The following is a 19,115-nucleotide window of genomic DNA, read 5'->3' as shown; positions in this document are numbered from 1 at the left end:
AAACCATGTTTTTTTTCCTTCTTTAGTGAAATGTTAGGAGAACATTCTAGTTATTTCTTCCCCCAATAAGTAGCCTCATTTCTTGTGGTACAATGAAGGAAGGATATATCTATTTGAATATGTTGTAGAAGGTGGGAGATGACAGAAGGAAAAAGAGAAAAGTATACAACAAAACCAGTACAGTATTTCTAATATAGTATCTACCTTTCTTTTCTCTCAATTTTTAAAAATTTTTGGTTTTTGAGACAGGGTCTTGTTCTTTTGCCCAGGCTGGAGTGCAGTGGCATGATCACGGCTTACCACAATCTCAACCTCCCGGGCTCAAGTGATCCTCCCACCTTAGCCGCCCGAGTAGCTGGGACCACAGGCATGTGCCATCACACCTGGCTAATTTTAAGAGTTTTTAATTTTTTTACAGGCAGGTCTCACTATGTTGCCCAAGCTGGTCTCAAATTCCTGCGCTCAAGTGATCCTCCTGCCTCAGCCTCCCAAAGAGGATCTACCTTTCGACGTTTCCGATGTTTTGCTTTGGCTTTCAGGAGTCAGTCTTCCAGCAGATGCCCGCGCGTGGCTCTGTGGGGCACTGATAACTCCAGCACGAGGAGGAATCGTCTACAGATAGGAAACATAACACTTGAGACATTTACTTACCTTCTGCAGGTGAAATTCTGTGAAAACATTTGCTTTTGCATCTCATTTACTTTCTTCTATGGTATTAGTCCCTAATTTGTCATTTTAAGTGCTCTCTACTTGAAGCCATTATAATGATGAATTTTACAATCTTCCTGTTTACTTCTATTTACTATGTGCCAGACATTATGTTAATTAAGTACTGTACAGGCATTTCTATTTCATCTTCAAAATATCCCTCAGAAGTAGGTATTAAAATTTTATCATCTCTATTTTAAATTAAGATGAAGAAATATATACAACTTGCCCAAAGCCACACAGAAAGCAGAGCCAGGATCCAAACTCAGGTCTGACTAGCTGCAGGGCTAGGGTTCTTAACCATGTGCAATGCTGTCTTCATGGGGAAAAACTGGGATGATTTTAAAATATACAAGGAGATAGAGAGATATATACCTGAGCAACTAGGAGACTTTGGGGAAAAAAACACCCTAAGATTTTTTTTTTTTTTTTTTTTTTTGAGATGGAGTCTCACTCTGTGGCCAGACGGGAGTGCAGTGGCACAATCTCTGCTCACTGCAACCTCTGCCTCCTGGGTTCTGGCCATTTTCCTGCCTCAGCCTCCCGAGTAGCTGGGACTACAGGCGCCCGCCACCACACCCGGCTAATTTTTTGTATTTTTAGTAGAGATGGGGTTTCACCATGTTGGCTAGGATGGTCTCGATCTCTTGACATCGTGATCCACCCGCCTCAGCCTCCCAAAGTGCTGGGACCACAGGCGTGAGCCACCGTACCTGGTCAAGATTTGTTTTTTAAGAGATGGGGTCTTGCTATGTTGCTCCAGCTAGACTTGAACTCCTGGGCTCAAGTGATCTTTCCATTGTAGTCCCCTGAGTAGCTGGGACTACAGGTGCATGCCACTGCCACCCAGCCATATATATATTTTTTAAACACAGAAGTACAACTTTTGAATGACTAACTCAATATTCCGAATTAAATACACTGAAAGACTCGTAAAAAATATTTTTTCTATTTTCATATGTTTGCTGAAGGATCTAAGCTAACAATATTTATTTTAAGCAAAATATGAACTTTTAAACTCACAAAAATCCTAACTTTCTTTTCCTATACTTATGGTATTCAACAGAATAAAGAAAGTTCTTGTGCCAAGTGTGGTAATGGAATCAGTGAATGGCAAATTTCCCTTTTTTTGAAAAAAGGAGGATAAATATTTGAAGAGTAATATTACATATAAAAAGAACCTTCAGATTGTTAAGTGGACAGCTACAACAGAAAAGACAAAAACCTTCTATCTTCATAGGAAATGGTTTCTTCAGTTCTCACAATCTCAATAATCTTAATTTCTAGGTACAGTAACAGCTCTCAGTTTCCTACTCTTCAGATAGGGGCCTCTCAGTAGTCCCAGCTTCTGCTGGACTAGCCTAGGTCACTGATTACTGGTTTCTATTTGCTCTTTCTCTCTGTTCTTGATTACCTGTTATAGTCCAGAGAAAGTTTTCAAATAATTAAAAACCTATGTGTGTAAGAGAACATATAAACATACAGAAAAGACACATTCATCAGGCAGGGAAAAATCCTGTAACAACATCTACTCTCCTATTTCTAATACCTTTACGGAATATGATGAACATGATCAAGAAAAAAACCAAAAAGAGAAAAAAACCTTTAGAACCAGTTTTACTACACTGAATTTATCATTTTTTTTCTGAAATGCAATTAAATCCTTTTTAATGAAGGATTACTTTATATCTTCATTAATTACTCAGGTAAAATGATAAAAAGCTGCCCAAATCCATCATTTCCTCATATACTGAGACTCTTAAGATACTTATTTAGTGACCATAATTGTTTTAAGTGTATCACTTTTATCCAAATAATGAAGTTCGTTATTTTTGAAGAGTATGTTAAAATAATGTTAGAGTCGGAAGATCATCAAGTGCAATTCCCTCATTTTAGAGTTGAGGAAATTGAGGCCTTGAAGGGTCACATGATTTCTCCAAGGTAACAAAACTGACTAGTAGTAAACAGGACTTAGAACTGAGACCCATTGGCCCCAGGCGAGGTTTTACCTACCGGTCTGGCTGTACTGTATCCAGCAGGTCCTGGGCCTGCAAGTCCTGCTTGAGGTGAAGGCTGACTGCGTCCTGGAACAAAGACATCATATCATATATTTAAGTTTAAAAAAATAAAAAAGAAACCATGTACTTATATTCCAAGTGTCTATTTCATGGTCCAGTTTTAAGGGTGAATAGCTACATTCAAGTGTTTTTACCTATATTATCTTTCCGTGTTGTTCCAGGGCTTTTGGGTGCTTTGAAGCAAGAAGGGAAAAAAAAAATTAGTTGTAAGTTAACAATTAAGCAATATTGCATAACATCAGCTTGCTGTTCTGCTTCATTACCAGCAGAAATGGGGGCATGAGATGGTAACAAAACAAAGCACTTTGCTTTGTATAATGATGAAGGGTATTATCAGTCCTGAATGAAATACTCCAAAAGAGAGAAAAATTACAATATTTAGAGAGACCTTTATAGGAGACAAGTGGTGACTTTAGTTTGATATCTCACTCATGGGACCACTTTTAGGGTGGCATTCCCCATAGAGCTCTCTCTTGTGAACCTTGAAAACATACAGTCAGCTGTGTGAACGGTAACAAGATGTGGCACTGCTGCCCCTTAGAGTCTGGCAGACAAGTGGCTTCTGAGCAACAAATAGGACTGCATTTGTCAAATTACATAAGAGGCTCCTAGTAGCACTACTTTAGGGCTTCACGCTGTAGATGTCATTGTGGATAAGGTTATCTTATGATGAGATCTTTCAGATTTCTATAACAAAATCCCATCATTAAGACAGAAGACAGGCATATGTTATTACCAAATATCTGCCTTACGGAAGACAGTGTTAAAAATATGCTCAAACTCATTAGAAAGGTAGCTGAAGGATAAAATGAAATAAATTACTCTTGGAGCCAAAAGGAGTAGGAGTGACTATCAAGGGCAGCATCTTAGATAAACTCTCCTTTTTGTAAATAAATTCAAGTACAATTGTTATAAGAAATACATCAGCCTTTTAATAACTAAAATCATAACAAATGGCCTCTAGTCTTAAAGGTCTTTTAAACAAATCTGGCTCAGTGCTAATCTATAAAATAGCTGTGTTACCTGAAATCAACTACAAAATACTATATTCTTGGATCTGAATTAATAGGGTTTAATTATAATCATTAATTTTTAAAACTTCAGATTAGTAAAGTACATTTCTAAATATTTTACTTATTCTTAAAAGAATTTTGAAGACATTCTTAAATAGTAATTTCACAACCTGGGCATATATAAACTATATATGAAACAGAGTACAAACAACATTAAGGATCTCAGGGAAATTAAATGGATATCCATTAGAAACTATAGGTGACATAGAATGAAGAGAGGAAAAAATACAAGGTATACATAAGGAGAGGAAAGAAAAGTTTACAGCTGGACCAAGAAAAGATTTAGTATGCCTGTAAACACTGGGGCGTGCGGAGGTGGGGCGCTGACACTGAGAAATAAAATGAGAGAACCACTTCTATAATGCAAGAGTCTTGTTACCTTCCATCTCTCTCCTAGCTACCCCAGGACTGGGAGGGGCTCCAATACCTTTTTAGAGAAAGAACAGAAACTATATATTGTTCAGGGCCCACAGCACAGAATGAAAGGCAGGCACACAAGACAATTTCCATAGTAAACTCACTTTTGCAAAAAGGCTCTTTTGTTGCTTTAAATTTCTTCAAAGATATCAATACAAACCAAAGTGACTTTAGATGCTTGGCCCAAATCTGAATCCTCCCTTTACTCAAACAGAAGAGTAGAAACAGGACGACAGTTTTCTTTTTATATATGTAATTACTACCAGTAGGGAATTTAAAAATATGTTTAATGAAGCCCTTTGCTTTAAAAATCATCTTACTCCTTATATCCAGAGCAAGTAAAAACTCTGATATTTGATAGTCAAAAGGAAAGAAATCATAAATTTCTATGAGGCTACGTAAGTCTTTTGAAGTTAGTTTTTGATGCATTAATTTTAAAAACTCTAATGTACTATAATGACGTAAAGGAATTATTGTTTATAGGATGAAAAAACATGTTGCAAACACTACTCACAAAAGAATTATGAAGGGGAGCAATTTTAAAAATTAAGACAGATTTCGGCCAGGCGCGGTGGCTCACGCCTGTAATCCCAGCACTTTGGGAGGCCGAGGTGGGCGGATCACCAGGTCAGGAGATCGAGACCACGGTGAAACCCCATCTCTACTAAAAGAAAAAAAATACAAAAAATTAGCCGGGCGTAGTGGCAGGCGCCTGTAGTCCCAGCTACTCGGGAGGCTGAGGCAGGAGAATGGCGTGAACCTGGGAGGCGGAGCTTGCAGTGAGCCGAGATTGCGCCACTGCGCTCCAGCCTGGGCGAAAGAGTGAGACTCCATCTCAAAAAAAAAAAACAAAAACAAACAAAAACAAACAAACAAAAATTAAGACAGATTTCATTGCAATCCACTGGATTGCTAATACAACTTTTGACAGATTCATTTTAAATTTCTTTTCTACAGGATGTTTTCCTAATTAAAGCAGAAGATAAGCAAAAATTATCATGGAAATTTAAATAAAAGCAGGAGCTTGAAAAGGGAAAAATTAAATGTATTCTATAAAAGCAGGAGCTTAAAAGGGAAAAATTAAATGTTTTCTGTAGGTCAATGGAAAAATGATCACTTAGCTATATTCGGCAGAAGCTGTAATGCTGAAATAATTTAGCTATTCTTATCACACGCAGTCATTAAGATCTACACACAGGCAAAGTCAGTCTGTAGTAAGACCTGAATTGCTCAGCCATGTCACTAGGCAAGCTACAATAGAAACAGACCAGGCTACATATGCACAGTGAGCCTTAGTAACACTGGATTTGTAAAAGTTCTCCTGAGGAATTATGAAAACTCATCTCATCTTTTCTTGAGAATCAGATTAAATAAACTTGTCAAATGTATAACTCCAACTGAGCTCTGTGAGTTTTCACATAAACCAAGTAAACTATACTTCAAACAAAAAGTGACCCGCTGTGAATAAAAATTTCCTTATGAAGAAAGGAAAAGAAAATCATACAGTTCTTTGCTAATCCACAAGCTTTTCCACTAGAAAATAAATGTATCACTAATCAGATACTTGGGAAATGTTCTGTATTTACTGTACCTGAATGACTTTTAAAATTAATATAACTTTTGGGTATTAAATCTTTGTAAATGAATCGACCACATTTATTAAAAAAAAATTATTAGGCCTGATGAACAATCCCAGCCTACCTGGGAAATGAAAGCCTTTATTAGTTTTATTTGTGGATTCGTTTTAAACTAGAATGTCATTCATTTTGACTTTTATCAAACAAACCTAAAATGTCTTTCAGCTGTAGGGATCAAGCTCCAAAACATTAATGAACCACGATTCACACATGCTAACAAATGTAAATGGTTACCTCCAAATTCCTTTCTAGTGGGTGCAGGACTCCTAGCCCCTTATCGTTCATAAGAAAATAGGCAGCAGAAAGGAAATGACATTAAATACAGAAGTGAAATGTCAAAGATTGCTATAGTATCCGTGATGTCAAGTATCATGCAGGAATTACATATTATCTAGGTACTACAAAAACTATTATTCAATGCATATGCTTATAATTGAAGTAACAGCACTATATTTAATTTAAAAGAACATTAAACAAATATATACAATTGTACATTAATACGTATGCTCTCCAGTTTTATTACACATTTTACAGAAATTAGTACATTTTAATTATTTTATGCTTATAAATCATCCAGAAATGAGGATTTTGAAAAAAATTAAACCTAATTTTACCTAAGAACAGTTTACATGCCTAACTAGATCAAATTAGCAAAAACAAAATAAACCTCTCTGGTTGGCTGGTGAGAAGGCAGCTAAAGGCAGCTGTGAAAACACCTTAGAGGAATCTACTCTGCAAACACTCTACCGTGTCTGTTGCGCCTACCATGTTCTTTAGAGAAAAGCTAAGAAATAGCAATAATGATAGAAAAAACAGTAAAATCCAGAAGCTAGAGATTGGAAAACATGCAAAACATTTTAAAATAGAGTGAAGAATTTTACATCTAGCAGAAATGGAAATAAAAGGTTGTCACCTGAAGGCGGAGGAGGTCTCTGTGGGGGAGCCGGACGTGTGGGAGGGGCGACCGGGCGGGGCGGCGGCGGCCGCTTGGGCTCCAAGGGCTGGGCGGGGTCTTTCTGCGGCAGCGGCGTTGCTGGCTGCGCGTCAATAGGAGAACCTAAAAAGCGCACAGGAGGTAAGAAGATCAGGTTCCAAGTAGCTGTTGACAGAAGGGATCAGTCCTTCATATATATGTGTAATGTTCTATAAAATGTGCACAATGGTGTAAAGAAAGGGCATGTATTTTCAGTATGAATAACAAAAGCAGTCTACTATTAAACTGCCCTCTGGTACCATGGCAGCAATAATGCTACCTCTGTGCTGACTTCTTACCTAGGCCTCAGGTGCTGAAAGCTAATTTACTAAGTGGCCCTATTGATATGGCACAAAGTATTGTTTGAGTTAAGCCATTTTGTAGTCTGGCCAGTAGAGAGAAGAAAAAGCTCAAATAGTTAATCGGTTCATACCATAGAAAATCATCAGTTATAAGACATAGACAAACCTAATCACATAGAAAAAAGATTAAGAACAATTGTCATCTAGTGACAGTTATAGCAAGTTTCCTTTCCATTGAGAGCTTATCATCTACAAGTTTTCCTATTCTGTACCAGAGAAAACAGGGTACACTTTATCACCGAGGTATGAAACTTAAACGATGACTCTCCAACATCAAGCACATTGGCCTCAGGAAGCCATACAAAACTTTCAAATAAAATGCATACTCTGTGCACTGGGAGGTCCAGGAGTTCTTGACGGTGCTCGGCTTGGTCTGATGGGAAGGGAAGGTACAGGACCCTCTGATATCGTAGGTGACTGGCAGGGACTAGTTCGGGGTGAAGAGCTGGGGGAAGTACCAAGGCCAGAACTTGAAGATGGCTGGAGATGCTGAGGAAGAAGTTCCTCCACTTCAGCACTATAGTCATCAACATCACCTAAGGAAAAGCAGGCTTGATCAGAGATAACTCCATTTTAACTTGCTCAGAGATTTTTTTCACCTTAGGTTTTAAAAAGTGAAAATACACAAAACAAATATGAACATTATGTCACTGCAAACACATGGATTAAGCATGAAGGCATGTATAAAACCACAATTAGTAGAAATGCTTGTTTCAGAAGATACAAAGATATCTATTGTCTCTGAGCAATAAGATGCCAGGTGACCAACCACTTGGAGCTGGGGTGACCCAATGGGCTTTCAATATGCCCCAGAGCAGCTTCTCCAGTGCAAGCCAACTCAAGTTTCCTGCTCTCCTTCCAAACCTGTCCACTGTGCTCTGTGGAACTGCCCCACTCCCTTGCCCAACCCAGGTCCAGCCTTAGAGTCAACAAGCTCTCAGGAGCCACACAGTCAAGGCTCCTCCCTGCAACCCTCACCCCACAAAGACCCACTTTGCTTTAATTAAGTAAACACTGGGTTTCCCCCAGGGTCTCCTCATCTCCACTTACTTCTGGGTAGGAAAGTGGGGTCAAGGTAACCCTTGCAACCTAACTGCCATTCCAGAACATTAGTCTTCCAACCCTGAAGAAAAAGTCCTACTGCTCTGAGGCTATGCCATCAGGAATTTATGTAACACCCTCTACCCCCACTTGCTACAGTCATCTCCAATGTCCATTCTTCCATTTCCTGAACCCACTCACTGAGGACTAAGCAGAGAGCAAGACTGTAAGTCAGGTCCCACACCATCTTTCTGCATGGCATCAAAGTCCATGTGGACAACTCGTTCAATAACAAAATGCCTTGGTCCTATCCTTTCGGACATTCACCTCCACTCCTAACCCACACCCCTCAGAACTGCACTCCTCTGAAATAATAAACTCAAAAGCTTCATTCTGACTTTGGCCTCCCAGCTTTTCAGTTCTCTCCCTTGGCTACTCTTTCTCTTTTGATTTCTTCAGAAGCCAGGGCTTGATCCCTCTAACTTTTACCTCCATCTGATTCTGCTTTCTTCTGTACCTACCTTCAGATTTTATGGTTCTTCATCTCAAATATTACCCTACTTCACTCTTCTTCCATTGCACGTGCTTGACATAACCCCATCCCTGCACTGATTCCCCTGTTTAATCTTTCTGTGGTAACACTTGGACTGCTGACTGCCTCTGCTAAAGAAAACCACCCAGTTCTGACAACTGCAGTCACATTTGAAGTTATGCTTTTCAGTTTCTTCTGGCCTAAAGTGCCTGGCAATTACATGATTTCCTGGTTTGCTCTTCCCCTCACCCTTTGCTCTTCAGGAGCTTTACTGCAAAACTCCTCAACCCTCCTGAAACTGTGGGCTGTCCCACTCCTGCAGATAACTTCAACACTTCACAGAGAAGAGGGAAGTCTTAAGATGGGAACCCCTACTTCAACAGCCTGCCCCCAAGCTGGAGTCTCATTACATGGTTGTCACTTGGGTATTTGAGGATGGAACAAATGGGCCCTACCCAGCCTAATTTTCTCAGTGACACTGCTCTACTATTCTGCCTTGCCCTTCCCCCAAACCATCAGCCCTTTCTCCTCTACTTTTCCATTAGCACTGTGCATTCTCAAGCCTGTCCCATCCAAAACCACCACCCTAGGACCTCCAATCCTCCTAGAACAATTGTCCTCTTCTCTTTCCCCCAACACTTCCTTAAAGAGTTGTCTACAGACACTTTTCTCCACTTCTTCACCTTCCGTCCATACCAATTTACCACTATCTGACTTCACCACTCCTGAGATCATTCTCATGAAATGTCAACAACAGCTACCCTTCCTGTTATTAAATCAGAAGGACACATTTCTGTCCTCATTTCTTCTCATCTTTCTGTGGCACAAGATACCACTGACTATTCCCCTTCCATGCTCCACTTTCTTTCCTTGACTTTTAAGCCATGAATTTCTCTTGGCTCTTTGACATTTCTAGAAATAATTGCCATTGTTTCTTCTCATTTTCTTTTCATGGGCAGCCTTCTTCTGTCTATATTTAAACTCTGTGTTTCCACATACTCAATCCCAGGTCTGTATTTCTCCATATTCGATTCATTCTCTTCTGTCTCATCATAATCCTATAGGCCAAAGTTATATTAACAAATGCCCATGACTTTGCAGGCCATTAGAGCTGCCTTGACTCCAGAGCTCTATCCTGAGCACCAGACTCATGTTTGATTGACTCCACGAACATCTCAAATTCAACATATCCGAAACAAAATTCATCTTCCGTCCCACACCTACTTCTCTCTCTGCATTTCTTTTCTTCATTTACTCCCTCACAAACATCCCTACATAATCCATTTGGATCCTCTTTATCCCCGCTTAGGCTGTGCACATGCTTTCTTCTTGGATCACTCCTCTATAGCATTAATTCCATTCTCCCCGAGTCTTTGGATTCTCAACTTAAATTTCAATTCCTCTGGGAAACCTTGCCCAATTTCCCAATTCCAGGTTAAGCAACTTTCCCATGAGCTACCACAAAACCATTCATTATCACATTTATGTCACTTTATTATAATTGCCTGCTTACTTATATGTAACCCAATAAGCTATGAGTTCTGGAAAGGCAAGAACGACAGCTGTTGAATCTCCAGCACCCAGCTGTATCTGGCATAAAGGTACTACCTAAATATGTGTGGACTGAGTAAACAAAATGAACAGATAATGTGAAAATGAGATAACCTTGTAAGACGTTCAACTCTTAAATGTGGTACCTAGCTATACAGGGCATTACAATATTATAATCTAAGGTATGCATTTTAATGAAAAACTGGCTAGAATAGCACATTGTGTTAGAAAACAAATGGATTTAAAAATTTTTTCTTTTGATAATGTTGCCATCAAACAAATGCATTTTTAAATCATGTTTAAGGAAATTTTCGGCGTAATTACCTAAATTCATTTCTGTTCTTGGAATAACCTTTTGGAACTTCTACTTTTTTACCTTAACTTTAATTATTGGGACTAAACCATACACCAACAATACTAATTTGGTTTTTATCCAATAAGAATATAAATTAACATTTGTAAAGGTCTTAACATTCGAATGGAAGAATGGTAAATACATTTAAAGTATACGAAAATAAACACAATATGATGTGAAATAAATTCGTTTTGTTTTGTTTTGTTTTGAGACGGTCTCGCTCTGTTGCCCAGGCTGGAGTGCAGTGGCACAATCTTGGCTCACTGCAACCTCTGCCTCCTGGGTTCATGCGATTCTCCTGTCTCAGCCTCCCGAGTAGCTGGGATTACAGGCGTGCACCACCACGCCCAGCTAAATTTTGTATTTTTAGTAGAGACAGGGTTTCGCCATGTTGGACAGGCTGGTCTCGAACTCCTGGCCTCAGGCAATCCGCCCTCCTCAGCCTCCCAAAGTACTGTGATTGCAGGCATGAGCTGCCGCATGTGGCCGAAATACATTCTAATTAATAGTGCTATGTAGGTCACAAGAAGAAGAAGAAAGATAAACTTGGAAAATAAGACTTTACAGATGGGAAGAAAACATATCTAGAACTACAAGAAGTAAATGTGTTTAAGAAACAAACCTTCCATATCAAAATCTGCTGCAACCTCTGCATCTTCACCAAGCAGGGTAGAGCTTGTTGACGATGGCAATGCAATGCTAATTTTCTCTAAACTCATTTCTTCTTCCAAATTTTTGATCCAGTCTGGACTTTTTAAAGCAATAGTTATATTCCGATTCAATAACTAGCAGAGTAAAAGAGATATAAAATAAAGATTAACATGAAAGCTAACTATTTTGGAATAAAGAGGCTGACTTCGTTAAACTATGCAATGGTAGACAGTTAATTTAGACAATTCAGCACAGTTCTTTCACATATACTAAACTTCAAACTAGTTTAAAGCTTGTTCCCAGTTCTCCCTTTAAACACCTGTGGTGATAAATAAAGATCTTTTCTAGGCTGCCCAGAGATGGAAGTTTCCTTTGATACAACCACTATGTTTTCCTGGCCAGATGTAAATTCACCAACAACTTTGCTACATAACTTTATACTTTATTTTGATTCACAGATTAAGTAATTGTTCCCACATGAAACAACTACAAAAAAGACAGCAGAAAATCTTTAAAATGCATTTCCTCTTCCTGTTCATTTTGTCTTTCCTAACTTGGCATATGGTCCTGAGAGCTGCTATATTGTCAGCTGCTAAGTGCTAACCTATACACCGTTTTAGCATTTCAAATGTCAGAAGAATATTAAGAGAACTGAACACCATTTTAAATCTTCAACAAAAATTAATCATTCTAAAAACAGAATGACTTCTACCTGTGAAACTGGCACTCTGCCTTCTCTATAAATTTGGGTGACTTTTAGACTAAAGTATAATCTAAGACAACCGAGACATTATAATCAAGTTATAGCACATCGTGTCAATGTATTTAAAAAATACTCTCAAAAAAACTTGCTGATAACAGCAAGACTCTGGTCAAGAATAAAACGTGCACTAGAAAGGAGTTCTCATTTAAAACCCATATTCTTATAACAAACTTGCTTTCTAAATTTAATCTCTCTCCCACATAGTTTCAATTTCCTTTGTTTGAAGAGTTTCTTAATGTGAACAAGATGTGAATATTTTTGGTATTTGCAAATGAACTGTGTAGCTGTGATCAATATGCTGTGCTGACAGTTGGCACCTTTGTGGGTACAGATCTTCCTTGGCTCAAAGATATTAGAATTCCTTGAAGGCATAATAATGAAGAGGTTGAAAGTTGCTGAACTGAGTGGCACAGCTGTGTTTATTAGTAATTTAGCATCCACACTGAGCTTTAAAGTCAGAATCCTAAGAATTCATAATCCTTTACTTGCCAAGTAGATATGAGTACTAAAATCAATCCAATTTCAGAACTTAACATGCTTTACAAATCATATATTACTTTTTAAAGTCAACAAAATTCTTTTATATTCATCAAAAAATACTAACAAGCATTCTTAAATACCTATCACCATAATGGCCAAGTAAGATGTAATTCCTTAGGAATATCCCCTTGGTAGAGACCAGGGCCAAATGAAAAGGAAGAAATTTAGAAGAACAAAAAAATATTCAAAAAGATACATAGAGGTTCACTGGAATATTGGTTTTTAATAATTAAGAATAGGAAATAATCTAGATGTCTATGAATAGGAGTTTGATTTAATAAATGTATATATTTATTCACATAATGAAATTAATGAAGCCATTAAAAATGACATATTTGTTTAAGATGTCCCTGACACAGTCATAGAGGTAGTAAGAAAATAGCTTTATAACATGGTTTCAATTTGTGTTTGCGTATACGCATATCCCATTTGTGTTAATGTGTTTGTGTGTATATAAAATCCCATTTGTATTTACATATGTATATGCTAATGTGAAGGTTAAGAGAAATTACTTCAGAATGGTAGCATTATGTGAGTGGTCTTATTTTTAATTCTTTTCCATATTTCCTGATACATGATTTTACATGAGTATACTAGTATTACATTTAGAAAAACAAATAAAACTCTACAAAACCTATTTCAAAAGCAATACACACAAACAATTTTTTTTTTTTTTTTAGAGACAGAGTCTCACTCTGTTGCCCAGGCTGGAGTGCACTGGTGCAATCTCGGCTCACTGCAACCTCCACCACCCAGGTTCAAGTGATTCTGCTGCCTCAGTCTCCCAAGCAGCTGAGATTACAGGCGCCCACCACCACGCCTTGCTACTTCTTGTATTTTTAGTAGAGGCAGGTTTTTGCCATGTTGGCCAGGCTGGTCTCAAACTCCTGACCTCAGTGATCCGCCTGTCTCGGCCTCCCAAAGTGCTGGGATTACAGGCGTAAGCCACCGCGCCCAGCCTAATACATACAAAGAATTTTTTTTCCTCCAAAGAAGTTGATGTGACAGAAGAGGAAGCTCAGGACAGTGCTCATGGAGTTGCTCAGTGCTGCAGGAATCAGGCCTAAAGTACAATCCATCCTGTGCACTGACCATATACTTAGAAATTTAGGATTTGGGTCTAAAAGAGTTCAGAAAAAAATGACAGATGAAGCACTTCAGAGAAGTAAAACTATTCCAGGCCAACAATGTAAGTTTCCGTCATCAATGACTTTTCAAATCACAGGTTAGGAATATCTCCATTCATTAAAAATTTCTAAAATACTTCAATGGGATGGATTTGTTATCTCTGGAAATTAATTTAGTTACGTTTGAAGAAGGTAACTAGGTAAGCCAAGCCAATGAAACGAATTCCTAGGAATAATGAGCACCTCGCTCCCTTGTTTTCTGGTATATAATGCATTTTCTTTACTTGATAGAATGTTTTTCTACTGTACAGATAAGCCAGACTACCCCCAATTAAAAATTTAAAACTTTTTGCACCATAAAATGTAATAAATCAAATTAGGTGCTAAACATGTTTCCTTCTTAGTCTATATCAACAGTTAATATCTCTGGGGAGGGACCAAAATAAGCCTAGGCTAGTCAGAAATCCAGTCTAAATAAAAAACATTAAATAACTCCTCGAACATACATAAAGTCTTTTCCCCTCCCATTTAGATAATCTTGCTGCATGTCTATAAAAATATCATATCATCTTCAGACATTTAATTTCAGAATGGTTTAGAATCAACAAATGCTACCTTACCTCTTTACCATTTAGGCTCAGAACATTCAAGGCAGAGCTTCCCTCCAAAAATGTAACCCACATTTTATCTTCTACAAATCTTTAAGAAAGAGAAAAACAACAAAAAACCATAATTAATACCATAGACATAACAAGCTCAGTGACTACTCCCATGATTACTGATTATTAACAAGGGCCGCAAGAGGCCAGGAAGTAAAAAGTAAAGGAGGGAGCGCAGGTAGGGCTGGTGGTGACCTGGAGCGGGCACTCTTCCCCTAAAAACACTCTAACTCCAATTTCAAATACTATATTAATGGAACAGCCACAAGAAATGAGTCTGTGCACCTCCATTTGTGATCACTGCTAATCCAGTCCCATCCAATCCTCCATTTCATTGACAAGGCAAAAAGGGACAGAGGTTAAGTGACTTGTTCAAAGTGACTCTATAAGGAGAATAAGTTACAGGGCTGGGATCCAAGTCTCCTGACCCCACAACCCAGTACTACGTATTTTCACTGTCTCAGTGATTTCCCTGAAGAAAATTTCCTATGATCAAAAAAGATGAGAGTTGCCAGTGAAAGAAAACAAAACCAGACTGGCCCCAAGAAGCCTTAGATAAGTTATGCTCCTTGTCTTTCGTCACTGACAAACATTTACTCTTTTGGGACTTCAATGGTCTTTGATAGGATTCCAAGTTTTTACTTTTGAAATAAAAAAACTCTCAAGAAGAAAAAAAATAAATAAAAAGGACAGAAGAAGTTCTGAAGAGGGTCACGGGTATGTAATGAAATTATTATTCAAAAAAGAACAAATTATGATGTTATCAATCTTATTACAGAAATAATTCGGCGAGTTGAACTACAAGTTCAGAAATCTTTACAGATTTTTCCACGATGAGAGAGGGGAAAACATGTACACACACACACACACACACACACACACAGAGTATCACTCTCCCCCTAACCCCCTGCTTAAACCAGGATTCCAAAGTATGAATTATGAATATTAAGAGGAAAAGGCCAAAACAAAAGTGTGCACAAGTACTTCACCCTGGTAAAATCAAGGGCCTGGAGGGAACAGATTTCTACAATCCCGCAGATATGACCAAGGCAACTGACTCAATTTCTTTGGCATAAAAGTAAATTGCAGGATGCTATCCTTTGAAATACACAGGGAGACCATTCTTACCTAACTACATGAAGGTATCTTTTTCAGATTGTTGGCAATGGAGACTATCCCTCCTCCAAAGGTTATAATCACCACTGTAAGCATATTTTATGCTGCACCAGTCCCCTAAAACCCCAAACATTACTTGTTCTTTGACAGGTACCAACACTTTTGTGGTCCTGGGTTAGGGCTAATATCTTTGTCCTTATTCTCAATCAGCAATGTGCCCCTTACACATTTCTAACTTTAACAAGAGGTTCTGGTTTCTTATATCTATTGATTTATGTAAGTTCTTTTGGAAGCTATATTTTCTTCCTGCTTTCACTCACTACAGTAAAATCTTCTAGACTCTTCCTTCAATTAATGTAAGCATCTATATGTATTTAAATTTATCCCATACACATTTCCAGGGAACCTCTTATTTAAAAATAAAGGGGTTCACAGGGTTTACTCACTCCTTAATGGCTTAGTCTAGACTAAAAGGTAATAATCAGTTTCTTCTCACTGCTTATAGAGATCCTCTCCTTGTTGACTTCCAGTGTTTGCTTTTTCTCTTCCAACTTAGTCATCTTGGGGTTTAACAACCAGAATATTCCAGGTTGGAGACACCCCATGGTTTTATAATGTTAGGTTAATGCCTTAGTTTCTTACCAATACTTTTCCTAATGATGACAAACATTTGTGGGAAACCTTCTGGCTTCAATTTAACAAGTTCTTTAGAGGTTGGGTTATAAAGACAAGTCCCTTTCCTGTATCAGAGTCTTTCATCCCTTATACAGTTTGGATTCTTTGTAGCTCAGTGCAGTATTTTACATTTGCTCAGGAAGACATTTATCTGCTACTTTGCTGCCCACTCACACAGTCTACATGATGCTTCTGGTGGTCTGGCATTTCTGTACTTGGCAAAGTATACTGTCATCTGTACACTTGCAGATTTCACTGTGTATTTCTAGAACCTTAAGATTTTTGAAATGTTTTGTTTTGTTTAATTTGAAAGCTTCGGGATAGATCTTTGTCAAAAGATTTGAGGAAAGTCTAAACACAATTTCTTCTCCATTTGTTCATTTACTCTCTGAAAGGACTTGAGGTGTCTGATTTTCACTCTGTAGAAGCCATACCATCTTAATTCTGTGGACTAGCCCTTTAGGATCTGGGGGTGTCATTACACACATGCTGACTTTCCCTACTAGATTACAAGCAGGAGTTGTATCTTCCATTTCTCCTCTGCTCTTCTACAGCAACTAGTATAGAGATCTGCCCACCAAATATCTATAAAACATACCTAACTAAGCAAATGAATGGTATTTAAAGGGATTTAATGGTACCTCTTTCCCTATGAAATCCAAACACACGTACACATGCACATCATTCAGTCTCTCAAAACTGCTGTATAGTTGGAAGAGAACGTTTTTAAAACAAGGAAACAGGCATCTGGTTCTGCAAAAGGCAGATGGCTAGGTCAATGAGGGAAACCAAGACTAGAAGGAATGACTCCTGACTAGTCATCACATCTCTGTTTGTTAGAAATTAAACATACTTAAAATTACTCAAATTTCTTTAACTGAGGCAGGGACGGAGTCACTCTTATCTTTCCTTAAAAAAAAAAAAAATAGCAATCACAGCTTCATTTTGTTATAGGGTTTTGTTACATGTTCTATTGTATAGGAATCGTGAGAGTTCATATCTGAACTTGCACCTATTTTTGTTTTCAATTGTTCACATAAAGTTTCACTGTTTAGCTGGATGTGGTGGCTCATGCCTGTAATCCCAGCACTTCGTGGGGCTGAGCTGGGCAGATCGTTTAAGGCCAGGGGTTTGAGACCAGCCTGGGCAACATGGTGAAACCCTGCCTCTACAAAACAAACAAAAAAAATACAAAACTTAGCCAGGCATGGTGGTGTGCACTTGTAGACCCAGCTATCTGGGAGGCTGAGGTGGGAGAATTGCTTGAGCCTGGGTGGTTGGGGCTGCAGTGAGACATGAACACATGACTGCATTCCAGCCTGGGTGACTGGGTGAGACCCTGTCTTAAAAAAAAAGTTTCACTATTCATTTAAGCTTTCTAAGTTGAGAATTCAGTTATAAAACCTACAGAATAATATCCACAGTATGATCTTTCTTTAGTTTGGAAATAAAAATACTCACATACTAAACACTAAATAAGGTGATATCTTTCTTTTTTTAAATTCTCTCCTTCCCCAAATAAGGTGATTTCTATATAGAAATGATTGTTTATGAATCACGAGCTACTTTTGCATAATAAACATCTTACCTTATAAGTATAACTTCACCAAAACTTGCAAACTGCTGCAGAAGCTCATCAATCAAGGCATCATCAAAAAAACTATTTTCTGGTAAAGAACTTTTGATTGAGACCAATACTGTACCATCTGGTGGACCCTGAACTGCAATTACTTCTTTATAAATGTTTTGCCTCTCTTCAGCTTCAACTTCAAATATATCTATATCAATCAGGGCAACAACAGGCCTTAAGGCATAAAGGAAGATAGATGTATTAGAAATGTTTTAAAAGGGTGTATTTCAAACAAATTTCAAACACCATTAGAAAAACTGAGACTGCTTAAACCTATGGTCAGAAGTCTTCAGCTCAGCTCTTCCATAGTGCAGCAAAGTGCCTGGAGTCCACGTGTACAGGATTTTGCTTTCATCTTGAAAACTAGCATTTAGAAGATCTAGATCTTCCGCTGCAGTCAGAAGAAAACACAAGAGAAGCTGTATGAGCAGGACAGACCGTGTAGAGCAAAGAGGCATTCTCCTTCCTTTCATGAGCTTCAGTGGTTTGAGGCTGGAATGCCAAAAACACTTGGTAATAGGCAGGCAGTCTAAATACCTTTAAATTTGAAAGGTTTTGGTAAAGTTATCATTTTATTCTTTATTTAGTAAAAATTAAGATGTGGCTTTACTTCTGAGATACTTAAAGGACTGTGACTAAATGGTGTTTCATAAACAATTCAAGAGACAAGTGGCAGTTCAAAACATATGCAAACCACTAAAGTTAGCTTAGTTAACAACCTAAATTAGCTTCAATTAAAAATTTCACAAAAATATTTCCTTGCTTCTCTTTACATGAAATTGTATGAAAATAGGCTGAAAAATTAAATAAGTTATTATAAACAGATCTGATAATATTTTTAAAAATCTGACATATTTAAATTTTATTTATTCTATTCCAGTTAACGTTTCTTGAAAAACAATATTCTCCTCATTTGATATTATGTCATTCCCTGCTTCCTCGTAAGTTTACATTAGTTCATTTAAATAAAGAAGTCCATTTCCCAACCTGATCTATCAAAAGGCCATTTCCTCCTTCTCCAAAGGACACGGTCTGTCCATGCAGGGGTGCGGCACTTTTCACTGGTGTCATAGTCGTCAGAAAACAAGTCATACTTATATGTTGGAGCAAAGGTTACCTTTCCTTCTAAAAATCCTCTAAAAATCTAAAATAAACATATACAAAATAAGTTATTCCCAAACAGCAACAAGTTCTGTTTTCATCCAGACAGCCATCCATTAAGTGTCT

General features: G+C 37.9%; 1 protein-coding gene across 20 annotated transcripts in view; it reads right to left on the bottom strand.

The window, feature by feature from the left end:
- The window catches only part of SYNJ1 (synaptojanin 1), a 99,479-nt gene that overhangs the window by 10,454 nt on the left and 69,910 nt on the right, over nucleotides 1–19,115 (bottom strand). For 8 of the 20 annotated variants that reach the window (XM_055279515.2, XM_055279516.2, XM_055279513.2 and 5 more), the window contains 12 exons: nucleotides 18,876–19,032; nucleotides 18,162–18,279; nucleotides 17,847–18,062; nucleotides 14,429–14,507; nucleotides 11,350–11,512; nucleotides 7,575–7,784; nucleotides 6,827–6,970; nucleotides 6,148–6,186; nucleotides 4,239–4,286; nucleotides 2,921–2,959; nucleotides 2,722–2,792; nucleotides 504–612 (listed from right to left, as the gene is read on the bottom strand). In XM_055279515.2, coding sequence (XP_055135490.2) covers nucleotides 504–612; nucleotides 2,722–2,792; nucleotides 2,921–2,959; nucleotides 4,239–4,286; nucleotides 6,148–6,186; nucleotides 6,827–6,970; nucleotides 7,575–7,784; nucleotides 11,350–11,512; nucleotides 14,429–14,507; nucleotides 17,847–18,062; nucleotides 18,162–18,279; nucleotides 18,876–19,032 — 1,393 coding nt within the window. The remainder of the gene's footprint in view (nucleotides 1–503; nucleotides 613–2,721; nucleotides 2,793–2,920; nucleotides 2,960–4,238; nucleotides 4,287–6,147; nucleotides 6,187–6,826; nucleotides 6,971–7,574; nucleotides 7,785–11,349; nucleotides 11,513–14,428; nucleotides 14,508–17,846; nucleotides 18,063–18,161; nucleotides 18,280–18,875; nucleotides 19,033–19,115) is intronic. The other 12 variants (XM_055279517.2, XM_055279518.2, XM_055279504.2 and 9 more) reach the window with 3 other exon arrangements.

The sequence above is a fragment of the Symphalangus syndactylus genome, chromosome 5 (genome assembly GCF_028878055.3).
Source record: "Symphalangus syndactylus isolate Jambi chromosome 5, NHGRI_mSymSyn1-v2.1_pri, whole genome shotgun sequence".
In the NCBI taxonomy this organism is placed as follows: Eukaryota; Metazoa; Chordata; class Mammalia; order Primates; family Hylobatidae; genus Symphalangus; species Symphalangus syndactylus.
The sequence above is the reverse complement of the archived record's forward strand: the minus strand, read 5'-3'. Positions and strand labels throughout refer to the sequence as shown.